The 13,545-nt window shown below is 45.1% G+C and overlaps 2 protein-coding genes across 4 annotated transcripts in view; both read left to right on the top strand.

The window, feature by feature from the left end:
• Window positions 1-8,374, top strand: part of MTM1 (myotubularin 1) — a 98,903-nt gene extending 90,529 nt beyond the window's left edge. Inside the window, exon 15 of one of the 3 annotated variants that reach the window (XM_029241538.1) lies at window positions 6,524-8,374. In XM_029241538.1, coding sequence (XP_029097371.1) covers window positions 6,524-6,688 — 165 coding nt within the window. In that variant the 3' untranslated portion in view covers window positions 6,689-8,374. Of the gene's footprint in view, window positions 1-6,520 lie in introns of all 3 variants that reach the window. The other 2 variants (XM_029241536.1, XM_029241537.1) reach the window with 2 other exon arrangements.
• Window positions 8,375-13,483: 5,109 nt separating this feature from the next.
• The window catches only part of MTMR1 (myotubularin related protein 1), a 27,707-nt gene continuing 27,645 nt past the window's right edge, over window positions 13,484-13,545 (top strand). Inside the window, exon 1 of the mRNA XM_029240249.1 lies at window positions 13,484-13,542. Within this exon, the coding sequence (XP_029096082.1) occupies window positions 13,484-13,542 (59 nt within the window). The remainder of the gene's footprint in view (window positions 13,543-13,545) is intronic.

Below are 13,545 nucleotides of genomic sequence, written 5' to 3' on the forward strand. Positions count from 1 at the left end.
TATTTGTTTTTCTCTTTCTGACTTACTTCACTCTGTATGACAGACTCTAGGTCCATCCACCTCACTACAAATAACTCAATTTCGTTTCTTTTTATGGCTGAGTAATATTCCATTGTATATATGTGCCACATCTTCTTTATCCATTCATCTGTGACACTTGCTTTTAAACACAACTTTAGTTAAAAATTGTTAATTACTAAACCATTTATTTTTTAAATTAATTTAATTTATTTATTATTTTTGGCTGCGTTGGGTCTTCGTTGCTGCACGCGGGCTTTCTCTACTTGCAGCGAGTGGGGGCTACTCTTTTGTTGCGGTGCGCAGGCTTCTCATTGCAGTGGTTTCTCTTGTTGTGGAGCATGGGCTCTAGGAGCGTGGGCTTCAGTAGTTGTGGCTCACGGGCTCTAGAGCGTAGGCTCAGTAGTTGTGGCACACGGGCATAGTTACTCCGCGGCATGGGGGATCTTCCCAGACCAGGGCTCGAACCCATGTCCCCTGCATTGGCAGGCAGATAATCTTAACCACTGTGCCACCAGGGAAGACCCACTAAACCATTTATTTTGATTGGTGTTAAACTTACATTTTTCCTGACAACATGAATAATACATTTTTTTTTTTTACTAAGATGTAAACTAATTTAAAGCTCTGGAAAATTTCTGAGTTTTGATTGTCAAGGATTTTCTTTAATCACTGTAAGTTGTTAGACATCATAAGAAGGTTCTTTCCAGCAACTGGACTAAGATGGTCCTTTAAGGAAAAGGAACATTTTCTACTCTCTGTTCAGGTGTATGTACTTGTCAGCTAATATGAGAGTGCTCTTTACTTCTAAAGTAAAGATAATTGATCTGTCAAAGGATAGTACAGTCATTTGGCCATTTCTCGGTCCAACATGGCAATGGTGATTTTTGAAGCGAAAGACTGCACATTTTAATTAAAGGCACAGTCAGGCTTTCCCTTCTCCCAGCCTCACTGCATCCAAGATCAGAAGGAAAGTCCAGCCTGTTTGTGAGGGCTCGGAAGTATGTCCACTGAGCCATTTGTTCTAAGTGCTCTAAACAGTCAATATTTGCGGTTGCTCTCTGTAAAGGTTTGCACGTTTTCCTGCAGTCCCAGGCCAGTCTTGCGTAAGCAGCAGCTTTAATCCCACTACAAATAGTCGGGCAACAGCAGGGCCCGGTGCTCAGTCTGGCCCTCGGTTTGTTTATTCCACTCTGGCAGCTGGCCACACGCCAGTGTGTGTGTGCTCTCTCTTCCCACTGGGGAAATGCACGTTTAAGCTGGCCCTCTTGTTTCAAGGTCTCTACTTGCTTGCATGAAAGCCTTTTGCAATTTCGTAATGGTTGAAATGTGTAGTCTTTTGGAAAGTGACAGATTCCAGGGCTTGAGAACATACACTTGTTTAGTTTGGGATTTGAGAAGCACACAGAGGGAATGCCTTTAGCGTAGCTCCAGCATTTGGAATATCAAGTAAAGAGGAAATGGGAATTTTTACAGGGTTCTAAGCAGTGTTACATGGGGTGTGTTCCTTTTCTGATTAAAAAATATAGATGAGCACCGTTTGTCCTATAAATTTCACCTTTTCTGCATTTATCATGGCTTTTTAAAAAACCATTGTTTTTTAGAAAATGTTGACAGTTTCTGTACAGATTCTATAATCTCCTGTCACCCATTTGTACTTGGAGAAATTCTTGAAATTGCAGGCATTTAGAGCAATTCATTTATGATATACAAAGGTCATGACAATTGTGTGACAAGCCAAGTTTGCAGGGACATCACTGGCAGAACTTACTGTGATGTGTTTCTCCCCCTTATTCTCCCAGAGCTTAGCAAAATGGAACTGGGCCGGGTAGGAATGCATATTTGTTTGACTGAGGTTTTTATTTTGAGACACTGATTGGTGTGTTTTAGGATCTGTGACATTTACCCGAAGAAAATAGCTTACCCTTTCTATATAGATTTTCTGAACGTCAAGGGTCCTACACGCGTCTTTGTTGTCGCTCGGCATCTTGTGTTTTCATCTACCGAATACTGAGGGTTCCCATGCGTCAGGCACTGGGGGGACCCAGAAATTAAGAAGAGGTGGTCTCTGCCCAGAAGGAGCTCCCAGACTGGCAGGGGCACCCAGGAACGTAAGCCGACGATGATAAACAATCGAGGAGAAATGTGGAGACGGAAGTGTGAACGAAGTGCATCAGGTTTCCCGAAAGATCTTATGCAGGACATTATTTCATACAGAAATAGATTACAATCCAATCACATAGGACTTTGCAAATTATATAATGTAGACCTAAAAGAATATCCTTAACCACTGAAGCCATTACTCAGTTGTGTGGCCCAGTTGGTATACAGGCAGTGGCTGTGGTAAACTATGAGATGCTTACATTTGACAAGCTATGAATAAGCAAGCTTGGTACTTTCACGTCATATGAGGAAGTTGCTCATGCTGAAAGCCTAAGGATAATTTAGTCACGGAAACCTGCGTGGGACCTTCGGCTGCTGGTGAGTCGCGTATTGTCCTTTGGGGACCTCTGCACTCCACGTGGCTGTGAACCAGAGTTGCCCCGGGCAGTTCCCATTTTGCGTAGGATCACAACGAGGACAGACACCCACAGGCTTACGTGGGTGGGGTTTAAGTCATTTCTGATAGAAAAGTTAGAACTTCATGCTTCATTCCCCAAGGGAGACGTCGAGGTATGGGATTTATAGTCACTTGACTACGGATTTCATTTCTCATCATTGTGTCCTTTGATACACTGTCACAAATGCACTCTTTCCTTCTACTATATCCTCTAAATTGGTTTTGTTTGTTTATAGACTAATGACTTCTACATATTTTGTACGCATTACTAGATAGAATTGTCTTCTTATTTCTAATAGTTTTCTAACTCTGTAGCCTCGTCATCGGCAAAAATGACTGTTTTACCTCTCATTTATTTGTCTTGTCTTAATTGTACTTGCTGGTACAATAACAAACAGATTCTGACAGTCATATGGGAAAGAGAGGTTTTCAAAATAGCCAAGGCCAGAAACAGGGCATGGAGGTTCGGAGACTGGGGAGGGTGAGAAGGTGGCGGAGGGGAAAGGATGGACTGTTGATGGTAAATGTTTACTGGGAAGTGGTCCTGACACAGCAGATGTCACACGTCCACACAGACCTCCCGTTCCCCGAACGTGCTCCTCCCTCGGGTTTCCTCATCGCAGCGCTCGGCAGCTCCATCCTACACGCGCTGCCCAGAAACCTTACACTCATCCTCCTGCCTGCCCACTTTAAAACAACAGCTTCATTGAGGTATAGTTGACATGTAGTAATCTGTACACGTTCCAAGTGTGCAGTGCGGTGGGTTTTCACACGTGTCTATACCTGTGACACTATGAGCACAGTCGAGGTTGTGAACATACCATCCCCAGCAAACGCTCGTGTCACCACAGGTGAGCTTCCGTTTTCCAGTCATCCTCGTCTCCCTGCTCTCTCATCCCAGGCTGTCAGGAGAGCCTGCTGGGCTCGGCCTTCAGAAACCCGTCCAGCCTCCGAGCCTGGGGCCGTGCGTTGCTGCAGAGCCTTCCAGCTGGACTCTCAGATTCTCAGCTTGCTTCCTTCTAGTGTGTTCTCAACACGGCAGCCAAAGTGCTCCTTGTGAAATATACCCCCCAGATGCCAGCACTCCTCTCCTCAGCACTGTCCAGGCAGCCGCTCGCCTCCCCCGGGGTCAAAGCCTAAGGCCCAAAGCCTCAGACCTCTGAGGCCTTGTGTGGCCCCCACGCCATGCCTGACCCCTCTGACCTCCCGGCCTCCCCACCGAAGACTCGTGCTCACACACCCTGATTTGGCCACACTGGGCTCCCTGCTCAGCCTCAAGACACTCAAGCATCTGCTTGGTCGCCTCCCCGTTGAGAGTGTAACCAGCGTGTCCCCGTCCCTCTCACCCTGCTCTCCTTTTCCGTAGGCCTCATCACCTTCCACGTCCTATGTACCTCACAGGGTTGTCTTCGTTGTTTGTCTCCCCCTGCTGGAAGAGAAGCACCATAAAAGTGGGCATTTGGGCCTCCTTTGTTCACTGGTGTACCCTGAGCACCTAGAGCAGTGTCCGGCCCTCGGTGGAGCACATTCAGAGAAAAATGGGCAAAGGATATTAACGGGCAGTGCGCAGCACTTACTGGGTGTCAGGTGCTCTACCAAGCATTCCTGTTCTAATGCCAATACGCATTTTGGAAAAAACCTTACATTCTGCAAAGTCATGCAGTAAAAAGAACAGGGACTTAACAGGAGGGATGGGGCTAGGAGGTAGGAGGAGACCCTTCCAAACCCGTGCACCTCTGTAACCAGAGCGCTGATGAAAGCAGCAATCAGGCCTTGGCAGCCCGTAGTGGGTTGAATGGTGGCCTCCAAACGACACATCCACTTGGAACCTGTCAATGTGACCTTATTTGGAAAAAGGGTCTTTAAGGATATAATTAAGTTCAGGATCTCAAAATGAGATCCTCCTGGATTTAGTCAGGCCCTAAATCCAATGATACGTGTCCTCGTAAGAGAAGAGGGGAAGATTTGAGAGACAGACAGGATGAGGCCATGTAAAAACAGAATGATTGGAGTGATGTGGCCACAAGCCAAGGAAACCTAGAGCTGCCAGAAGCTAGAAGAGGCAAGGAAGGCTCCTCCCCTAGAGCCTGTAAAGGGAGTGTGGCCCTGCTGACAGCCTGATTTGGGGCTTTCTGCCCTGCAGAACTGTGAGAAAATAAATTTCTGTTGTTTTAAACCATCAAGTTGATGTTCATTTGTTATGGCAGCCACAGGAAACTCATACACAGTCTTAAACTCCAGGGCTCCTGCCCCCTTCTCTGAGATGCAGGTCCTGGAGAGCATCTGCCTCTGATACAGACCATTCTGACCAGCACAACTCAGATCCAGGGTATAGCCTTCTTCATCAGCGTAGCATCTTCTCAACTTCCTTGTTGGTACTCGCAGCTTCAGCAGATAGCTTAATGCAGTGGAAAGCAGGACAGTTCTAGAAGCCACTAGCCATAAAGGAAGGCACTTCTGTAGACTTTCAGCTTTTTTCTTAATGTCCTCATATATTGCTCAAGCTTTCTAGAAGCTTGCCCTTGATCACTTCAGAACCTTAACATGTTGGCAAGGGAGTCTAGGGTCTGTTCTGTTGTATATTTTGGCCTGGGTGGTGATTACATTAGTGTATATGTATGCAAAGATTCATTGAGCCGAACATTTTTTAAAGATTTGTTTGCATTACTGTATGTAATTTCTGTCTCAATACAAAAGTTTAAACAATTAACATCCCAGGGATATTAAATAAAAGTACCAAGTATTAAATTGGTACTTAAATTGGTACCAGGGAGAATCTCATTGTGTTTTGGTGTAGCTTCTACCTTTGTACTGCCATCAGTCCCCTATTTATCAATCAAAGACATCAGTGTTGTACCAGAACAGACTGTATTGACTAACTTCAGTCTCACGACAACCCTGTGGTCTGGGCTGGTTTTATTCCCATTTGACAGATAGGGAAATGGAGGCGCCCAGAGAGTTGTTACACAGCTGTTAAGAGGCAGACTGGAGATTCACCCGAGGCTGCCCATCAGAGCCACTGCTTTCAGCCATGCATGTGAAAAGATGTGCTAAGGCAGAGTGATGCAAACTAAAGCTACCATGAGATACCATGTTATACTCATCAAATTGGCAAAAACTCTTTCTCTTACGTTGCTAAGTTCTAATGAGGATGTAGAGCTACAGGAATCACCAGATGCCACTAGTGGGAGCATAAGGTCATCTCCCCACCTCAGAGAACAATTGGGCAGCATCTAGTAAAGTTGAAAAGACCATACTGTCCTCTCCAGCAGTTCCTTCCTCACCCACCAGGAAAATTCCTTCGAGAAACACTCACATACAAGTCTGAGGAGATGTGTCCAAAGATGGCCCGGCGTCGCTTATGATAGTGGGGAATATCCCACTATTGGGAATGGATAGATCAGCTGTGGTTTATTCATTCAACGAATTCAACTGGGATCTGCTTGAGAAAAATAGTCGGATCACAATGTCGGTCGATAAGTACAGAATACCACCATTGATGTAAATTTTCACCAAATAGAGAAGAATGGTGTACTTTGTTTCTGGATATTCATTGAGAAGAAAAATGTCACAAGTCTGCTCGGGAAGGAAGGCTGCATGCCAACCTGAGAAGAGTTGTTGCCCCTGGGAGTGAAAGCGGGCAGCAGGGACAGGTGACACAGGAGCTCGGAGCTGTGCCCGGGTTGATGCATTTTAAAAAGATGCTGACGCATGTGTGTGGATATGTGTACGTGAGTTGTTTCTTGGTGGCAAATAGCTGGGTGTTTTTCTAATTAATCTTTGTGCTTTTCTGTATTTGTAAATTACGCAGTATTGAAGGAAGTGATGTGTGTTAACCCACAACGAGCGAGTTTGTTCAGAAAGAGGCAGCCGCAGCAGATGTGGGGCACAGGCGTGTCATGGTGGCGGAAAGTGGGAACTCACATCTGTGCTTCTTTCCAGCAGCCAAATCCGGTGGAGCAGCGCTACATGGAGCTCTTGGCCTTGCGCGACGAGTACATAAAGCGACTTGAGGAGCTGCAGCTCGCCAACTCTCCCAAGCTTTCCGATCCCTCGACCTCACCTTCTAGTCCTTCGCAAATGATGCCCCACGTGCAGACTCACTTCTAATAAAGGAGATAGCTGACTTTCATTCGGGGCCTCTGTACAGAGTAGGTTAAAATATTTGCCTCCATGTAGAACTTGAACTAACATAATCTTAAACTCTTGAACATGTGCCTTCTAGAATACATATTGCAAGAAAACTACAGTGTCTACACGGCAATCGGAAGAAGGGAGCCCAGATGGGGTTTTGGAAAATCCTGATACCTTCCAGAAGCAGTTTTTGAAAGATAATATTTAAATTATATTTACCTCTTCAGAAATACTATGTGTACAATATGTATCTTGTGGGCCTCATTGGAACAACATTTTTAACTAAAGGGGAAAGAATATATGTTTGTGAAATGGATTTACCTCGAACTGCTTATAGTAGTTGCTTAGGGTGATCTAAAAGGAACCCAAATGTGAAAGATGTGTGTTCCTGCCAAAACCAAATTGAGCTCAGCTTCCAAGGCATAATCCACAAGCAAGGTGTTTAAATAATTGCCAAATTTCATACCATCGTAAGTGTGATGACTTAAGGACAAATAGCTGTGTAGATGAGCTTTCCATTATTTTGAAATTTTGGAATATGAAGTGTTTTCCCCAAGAGAAGCATATTTTTATATTTACAAAAAACTGATAACGCCCAGTTAAATATGATTTGATTGTTTTTAACATTGCCAGTTCTGTTTCCTAAGTTCTTTCATGAGCTTGCCTAGGATTCTGACCTATTTTCAGGTGGTAGAAACCCCTTCTATAGCACTGTTTGAAGATGTCGGGTGCATTATGCTGCTTATGTGAATGTTTTCGCAAACGTTGCTCTAGTCAAACTAGCTGATCTGCCAAAGTGTCGGGTTGACCATCTTGGATGTGTGAGCTGTCGCTAGAGCAGCATCCTTTGAAATAAAAGCCGCAGATGTACATTTGTTGAGCGTACTCTTGAAAGTATGGTGTTTATGCATTTCAATTTCAGTGGTGTTCGACACCCCTCCCCACCCAGGCGCGCATAAAAACTGGTTCTACACATTTTTACTTGAAGTACCCAGCGGTTTGCTTTTTCAGGTTTTTTTTTTTTGTAGTATTAAATGCAATTTCAAATGCAGTTCTATTTGATATCTGAACTAATTCATTTAGTCAGTATATTTGTAAAAGTTAAGGCTACAGTTAAAAAACAATTAATGTGTTCTACAGTGATTTGTAAAGGACTATTTATAGCTAATATGGTTTTGTTTTCAGTGAATTAAGAGAGATTAAATATATCTTTGTAAATTATTTTATGTCATAGCTTAATGGTCTACCAAATAAGACATCTCAAATGCAGTAGTATAAATGTATAAATTTTGTATGTATAAGAAATTTTTTAGACAGTCTCTTGCTTTTTGTAAACGCTGTAAATATTTCATAAATTAACAAAGTGTCACTCCATGAAAAGAAAAAAAGCTAATACTAATAGCTGAAAGGATTTTGTGAAATTTCATGACAAATGTTTCATGGCAATAATGACTAAAGACCTGCTGTAATAAATATATTAACGAAACATTGCACTCTATTCCCAGGGCTGTAACTGTGTATGTGTCTTAAATGTGCATGTTGCCCATCTTACTTGCCTTTCCTGGATCTACTTCACATGCCCTTTATCTTACTAGCAACCTTGTATAGGGCTCTCCCCAAGTCCCAACAATATTGGAAATTTAAGTACATTAACAATGCAGATTTTAAGCCACAGCTACCTTCGTTTTTTTAAATGTATTTTATTGAAGTATAGTTGATTTACAATGTTGTGTTAATTTCTGCTGTACAGCAAAGTGATTCTAGTTATAAATATATATATATATATTCTTTTTCATATTTTCCATTATGGTTTATCATAGGATATTGAATATAGTTCCCTGTGCTATACAGTAGGACCTTGTTGTTTATCTATTCTATATGTAATACTTTGAATCTGCTAATCCCAAACTCCCAATCCATCCCTCCCCCATCCCCTCTCCCCCTTGGGCAACCACAAGCCTGTTCCCTATGTCAGGCCACAGCTGTCTTTATTAAAGTAGGGATAGCTTTCACAGAAGTGCTGGGCTGCAGAGACGCAAGACTTTCAGACTCCGGATGGAGAACACAGCAGTTGACATTAAGGGAGATTAAGAGAGTGGTTGAAACAAGTCATACTCGATGTCTCTTTAGGTAAGAATTATTAAAATTCTTCAAATGCGGCCAACTGGAAATTCATCTACGCGTGTCCTAAGAACGCTAAATAGTTATACTAGTAAACTTACCACTTTTAAAAAATCCCAATAGGACTCTTAAAAGAGTAAGTATCTCTTTTAAAACTATGAGTATTTGAAATGCTCTCCAAGGTTCTTCTTCAGACACGGCTATGTTTCACCCTCACTGCGCCCTCGTGGCCACGTGGTGTTCTATTATCCCTGTTTTTCAACCGTGGAGAGCATTGTTGCTGCAGGGGTTCATTGACTTGCCCAAAGTCCCAGAGCACTGAAACAAACGTATGCAGGCATCGAACTGAATTCTGCCTCTCTTGCGTTCCCACTGAATAGCCTTAGCTTTGCCTTCTGCAATGAAATAGAATAATCTCTTCCTGGGACAGCGCTTCAAGTAAGTTGGAATCATATCTATTTCTGATAGTATAACAGGTTTTTCCTAACTATAGTCGTAGTACTTTCTGATCTATTTTTGATAATGCAGCAAAGCTCCTCCTTACAGTTTTGGGGAAGGGATAATACTCAAAAGTTTGAAAATCTGTTGACCAGTATCTCGTCACTTGCAGCCCTCTACAGAATGCAGCTGTCAGTCATGTGGACAGCTCATGTGGCATTTGGGAGCATTAGGCAAAGGCAGGACTGTATAAAGGGAATGCTCTTAAAATACAGGAATTGATTACAGAGTATATACACCTCTGACTGGAGGACATAGCCATTGGTGGCCATTAAAGTAAAATCTGGGGACACCCAAAGGAAATAAATGTATGCAGCATGCAGCACAAACAAGAACGAGGATTAGCACATCTGCAGGAAAACCTAATGGTTGAAATAGATTGCAGTCGAATTCTTCTAGGTTCACAGAATCACTAAAGCATGCTGCCGGAATACCAATTTTTGAAATGAGTCTAATACTCTGGCATCTACTGGTAGATTTATAACTTAGTTAAGGAATTATTAGTAAAGTCTTTTGTATTAAACATATCTGGAAGATGAAAGATCAGCAAAACAAAGTAGTCTCATTTCCTTATGAGGCTCAGATTCAGATATGGTTTATTCCTTATTTGCAATAATTCGTCATTTAAAAGCAAAGGCGATAACGTATTTAAACCATGCAGGGTAGCTAAATGCTTAGTATTTAAACCATGTAAGGTAGCTAAAATGTTTAGACATGACCATTAAGATTTAGTTTGTTTTCCTAGTAGTTACGGAGAACACGGCTTATTCATTTATAGTGGTTAATACGTATGTGCTTCTGAAATGGACTGTTCCACAGTGCAGTCCACATAAATTACAAAAGAAAGTTGTTCTTCTCATTTCGGGAGCTTTATGTCACAAACCTGTATTAGAAAGAACCCTGGTCAGGACGTGTGGGGACCTGGGTTCCCGTCTGGGCTCTGGACCTGCTTCTTGGCTGGAAGATGTGAGGCCCTCCCAGCACCCCCTCGAGAGGCCCGGGAGGAGGCTTTAGTGTCCACCTGCTCAGTGAGGGTATGGACTGCACGTTCTCGAAGATCCTTACAAGTCAAACAGCCCTTGTCAGAAACACATTTTCATCACTTATGCGCATACAATATTTACGGTAGAAGATGGCATTGGCCCTGTGTATTAGTTTCCTGTTTCTGCTGTGAGAAATCACCACAAACTTAGTGGTGATTTATTATCTTCCCCACACATTTATTCTCTTACAGTTCTGGAGGTCCGAAGTCTGAAATTAGCCTCCCTGGCCTAAAGTCAAGGTGTCAGCAGGGCTGCGTTCCTTCTGGCAGCTCTAGAGGCGAATCCTTTCCTTGCCTTTTCCAGCCTCTGGTGGCCGCCTGCTTTCCCGGAGTCGTGGCCGCTTCCTCTGTGTCTAAAGCCAGCAGCACAGCACCTTCAAATCTCTCAACTCTGACTCTTCCGCCTCCCTTGTTGACATTTAAAGGACCCTAGCGGACTCCCCTGGCGGTTCCGGTGGTTATGACTCCGCGCTTCCACTGCAGGGGGCACAGGTTTGATCCCTGTTCGGGGAACTAAGATTCCCCGCGTGGCCAAAAAAAGAAAAAGGAAAAAAGGGACTTGGTGATTATATTGGGCCCCTCTGGATAACCTAGGCTGCTCTCCCCACCTCAGAGTCAGAGAATCAGCAACCTTAATGCCCCCTTGCTGTGTAAGGTAACACAACAGGTTCCAAGGCATTAGGATGTGGACATCTGGGGAGGCTATGATGCTGCTACCACACCTCAGTCCGTGTTGGCAGATAATGGTGGGCCTGCAAGCTGAGAGGTCAGACGCACTCTCCTGTTACCAGCTATACAGTGACTCACAATTAGGGAAGCAACTAGCTCAATTCGTTTTGTTACATCTCAGGCGATATTTAGACTTAAGAGTTGCCTCTGACTTTATTCCCTATTTCTATCCTCGCATCTATCTAAAGCCAGACCATGTACTTTCAACCCCCTTGGTCGCTGAATGGAAGAAAGGGAGATATTTATTGGGGGCATATGTGCCAAACTCTGTACTATTTAGCCTCCCCACAACCTTATCAAATTTTTTAGGGGCTTTTTGTTTGTTTTGGGTTTTTTTTGGGGGGGGTCGTTTTATAGATGAGACTGAGAACCACAAGTGGGTTTTTTTTTAGACAATATTTTCGATAGTATTTTTTTAGACAGTATTTATCAACAAATACTGTCTACTATGACCCAGACCCGTGTCAGCTGATCTTTGTTGGGAAACAAAGCAGAGTAAAACAGTGGCCTCCCTTGAAGTGTCTGACCTAGTAGGAAGATAGCTCAGTTAACTGGTAATTCCCATGCAGGGCGCACCCTGCTCTAATAGAGGCAGATTGGGGGGCTTTGGGGCCAAGATAGGGGGTCAAGGAGGAACTTCTTGGGAATGCAGTCAGAACTGAGTCTTCTTAGTTAAATAGGAGTTCGGTGATATCAGGGGAATGTACATTCGAACCACAGTGGGATACCACCCCACACCCACATATTGGCAAACCTTTTAAAAGTCTGGCAGGGCTTCCCTGGTGGTGCAGTGGTTAAGAATCCACCTGCCAATGCAGGGGGCACGGGTTCGAGCCCTGGTCCAGGAAGATCCCACCTGCCGCAGAGCAACTAAGCCCGTGCGCCACAACTACTGCAACTGCGCGCCTAGAGCCCTATGCTCCGCAACAAGAGAAGCCACCGCAATGAAGAGTAGACCTGGTTCACGGCAACTAGAGAAAGCCCACGCGCAGTAACGAAGACCCAATGCAGACAAAAAACAAAAAAGGCACTAATCCCATCATTTCAGGGCCCTAGCCTTATGATCTTATGACCTAATCACCTCCCAAAGGCCTCATCTCCAAATACCTCAATACCAATTTGAGAGTTAGGGCTTCAATATAAATGGTGGAGGTGGCGGGAGAGACACAAACATTCAGTCTATAATAGTGGGTTAAGCATTTGATTTAGTAATTTTGGAAAACCAGAAGCCTGCAAGAGGTGGGTCTCCAGTGTATTTGGAGATCTTCCCTTCCTTCCTCCCAGCTCTCCTCACCCTGTCACCCTTTCACCCCAGGCTCATCCCCTCGTGGGTGTTAGGATGGCTGCTGGGGTTTCAGGCATCACATGCTCACAGTTCAGTTGGAAGTTATTAAGCTGGGAGGGCAGGATGGGTTTGGGATGGGAACTAGTTACTCCTTGTCTACAGGTCTGCCTTTTATCAGGATGGAAGTATTCCCTTTATATTTCACTGGCCAGACTTGGGTCATAGGTCATACTCAGGGCAATCACAGGCAAAGGGGCTTAGCCATGATTCCCAGCCCCGTCCCCAACTAAGTCAGGGGTGGGTTGAGAGGGGATGAGCCCGTTGGATATGCAAACCCTAACACAATGAGCAGGGAAATAAATATTGAACAGGAATCAAATGTCCTAAATGCCTTTATCATCAGCTACTGCCCTGATTTTCACAAGCCGTGATTTAGCTGACAGAAGTTAAATGTTACTGTTAATATAAAGCAAGGGCGGAAGTTCCGAGGGCGGTATCAGAACACTTGGTTGCCCTACAGACGGCTGGGTGAGAACGGAGTGAGGAGGGGTTGCTAAAATGTGTGGGATTGCTCAGGGTTGGACATGTCAAGACCAGGGAGGTCCAGGGGGCCTGGGCTTCTCCCACCGCCAAACTTTTCTGGGAAGGAAAACTGAGGGAAAACAAATCACGCTGAGTAGTTGAATTTCCCTGGACTTTTTTTTTTTTTTTAACCCTGCATCTCTAATGTCAGTATGATAGTTTCCTGAGCAGAGCACGTTCTTTCTGCATAATCCATTGGTGGATTTCGACCCCAAGTGGCCGAGGACGTGTCCGGTCGCCCGGGCCCTACCTCGCCGGCTCGCGGGCCGGGTGCCCAGGTGGGGTTCGGGCGGGGTGGGCGGACCCGGCTCCCGGCCGCGCGCCGCCCTCCCCGCCCCCACCCCACGCGCGAGGCCTTGTGGGTAACGCGGGGCGCCAGGTGACAGCTAATGGCGGCGGCCGCCTGAGTCGGGCGGGCGGCAGATTGGGGCCGCCAGAGGCGCGCGGCTGGACTTTCCGGGGCGCCGCTCCCCTCCCGACGGCGGCTTCCCCGCGGCGGAGGGTTCGGCGCGCCATGGACAGGCCGGCGGCGGCGGCGGCGGCGGGCGGCGAGGGCGGCGGGGGCCTGGGCCCGTG

This window comes from Monodon monoceros, unplaced genomic scaffold (assembly GCF_005190385.1).
Source record: "Monodon monoceros isolate NGI ecotype Baffin Bay Population unplaced genomic scaffold, NGI_Narwhal_1 Super_Scaffold_22, whole genome shotgun sequence".
Lineage (NCBI taxonomy): Eukaryota > Metazoa > Chordata > Mammalia > Artiodactyla > Monodontidae > Monodon > Monodon monoceros.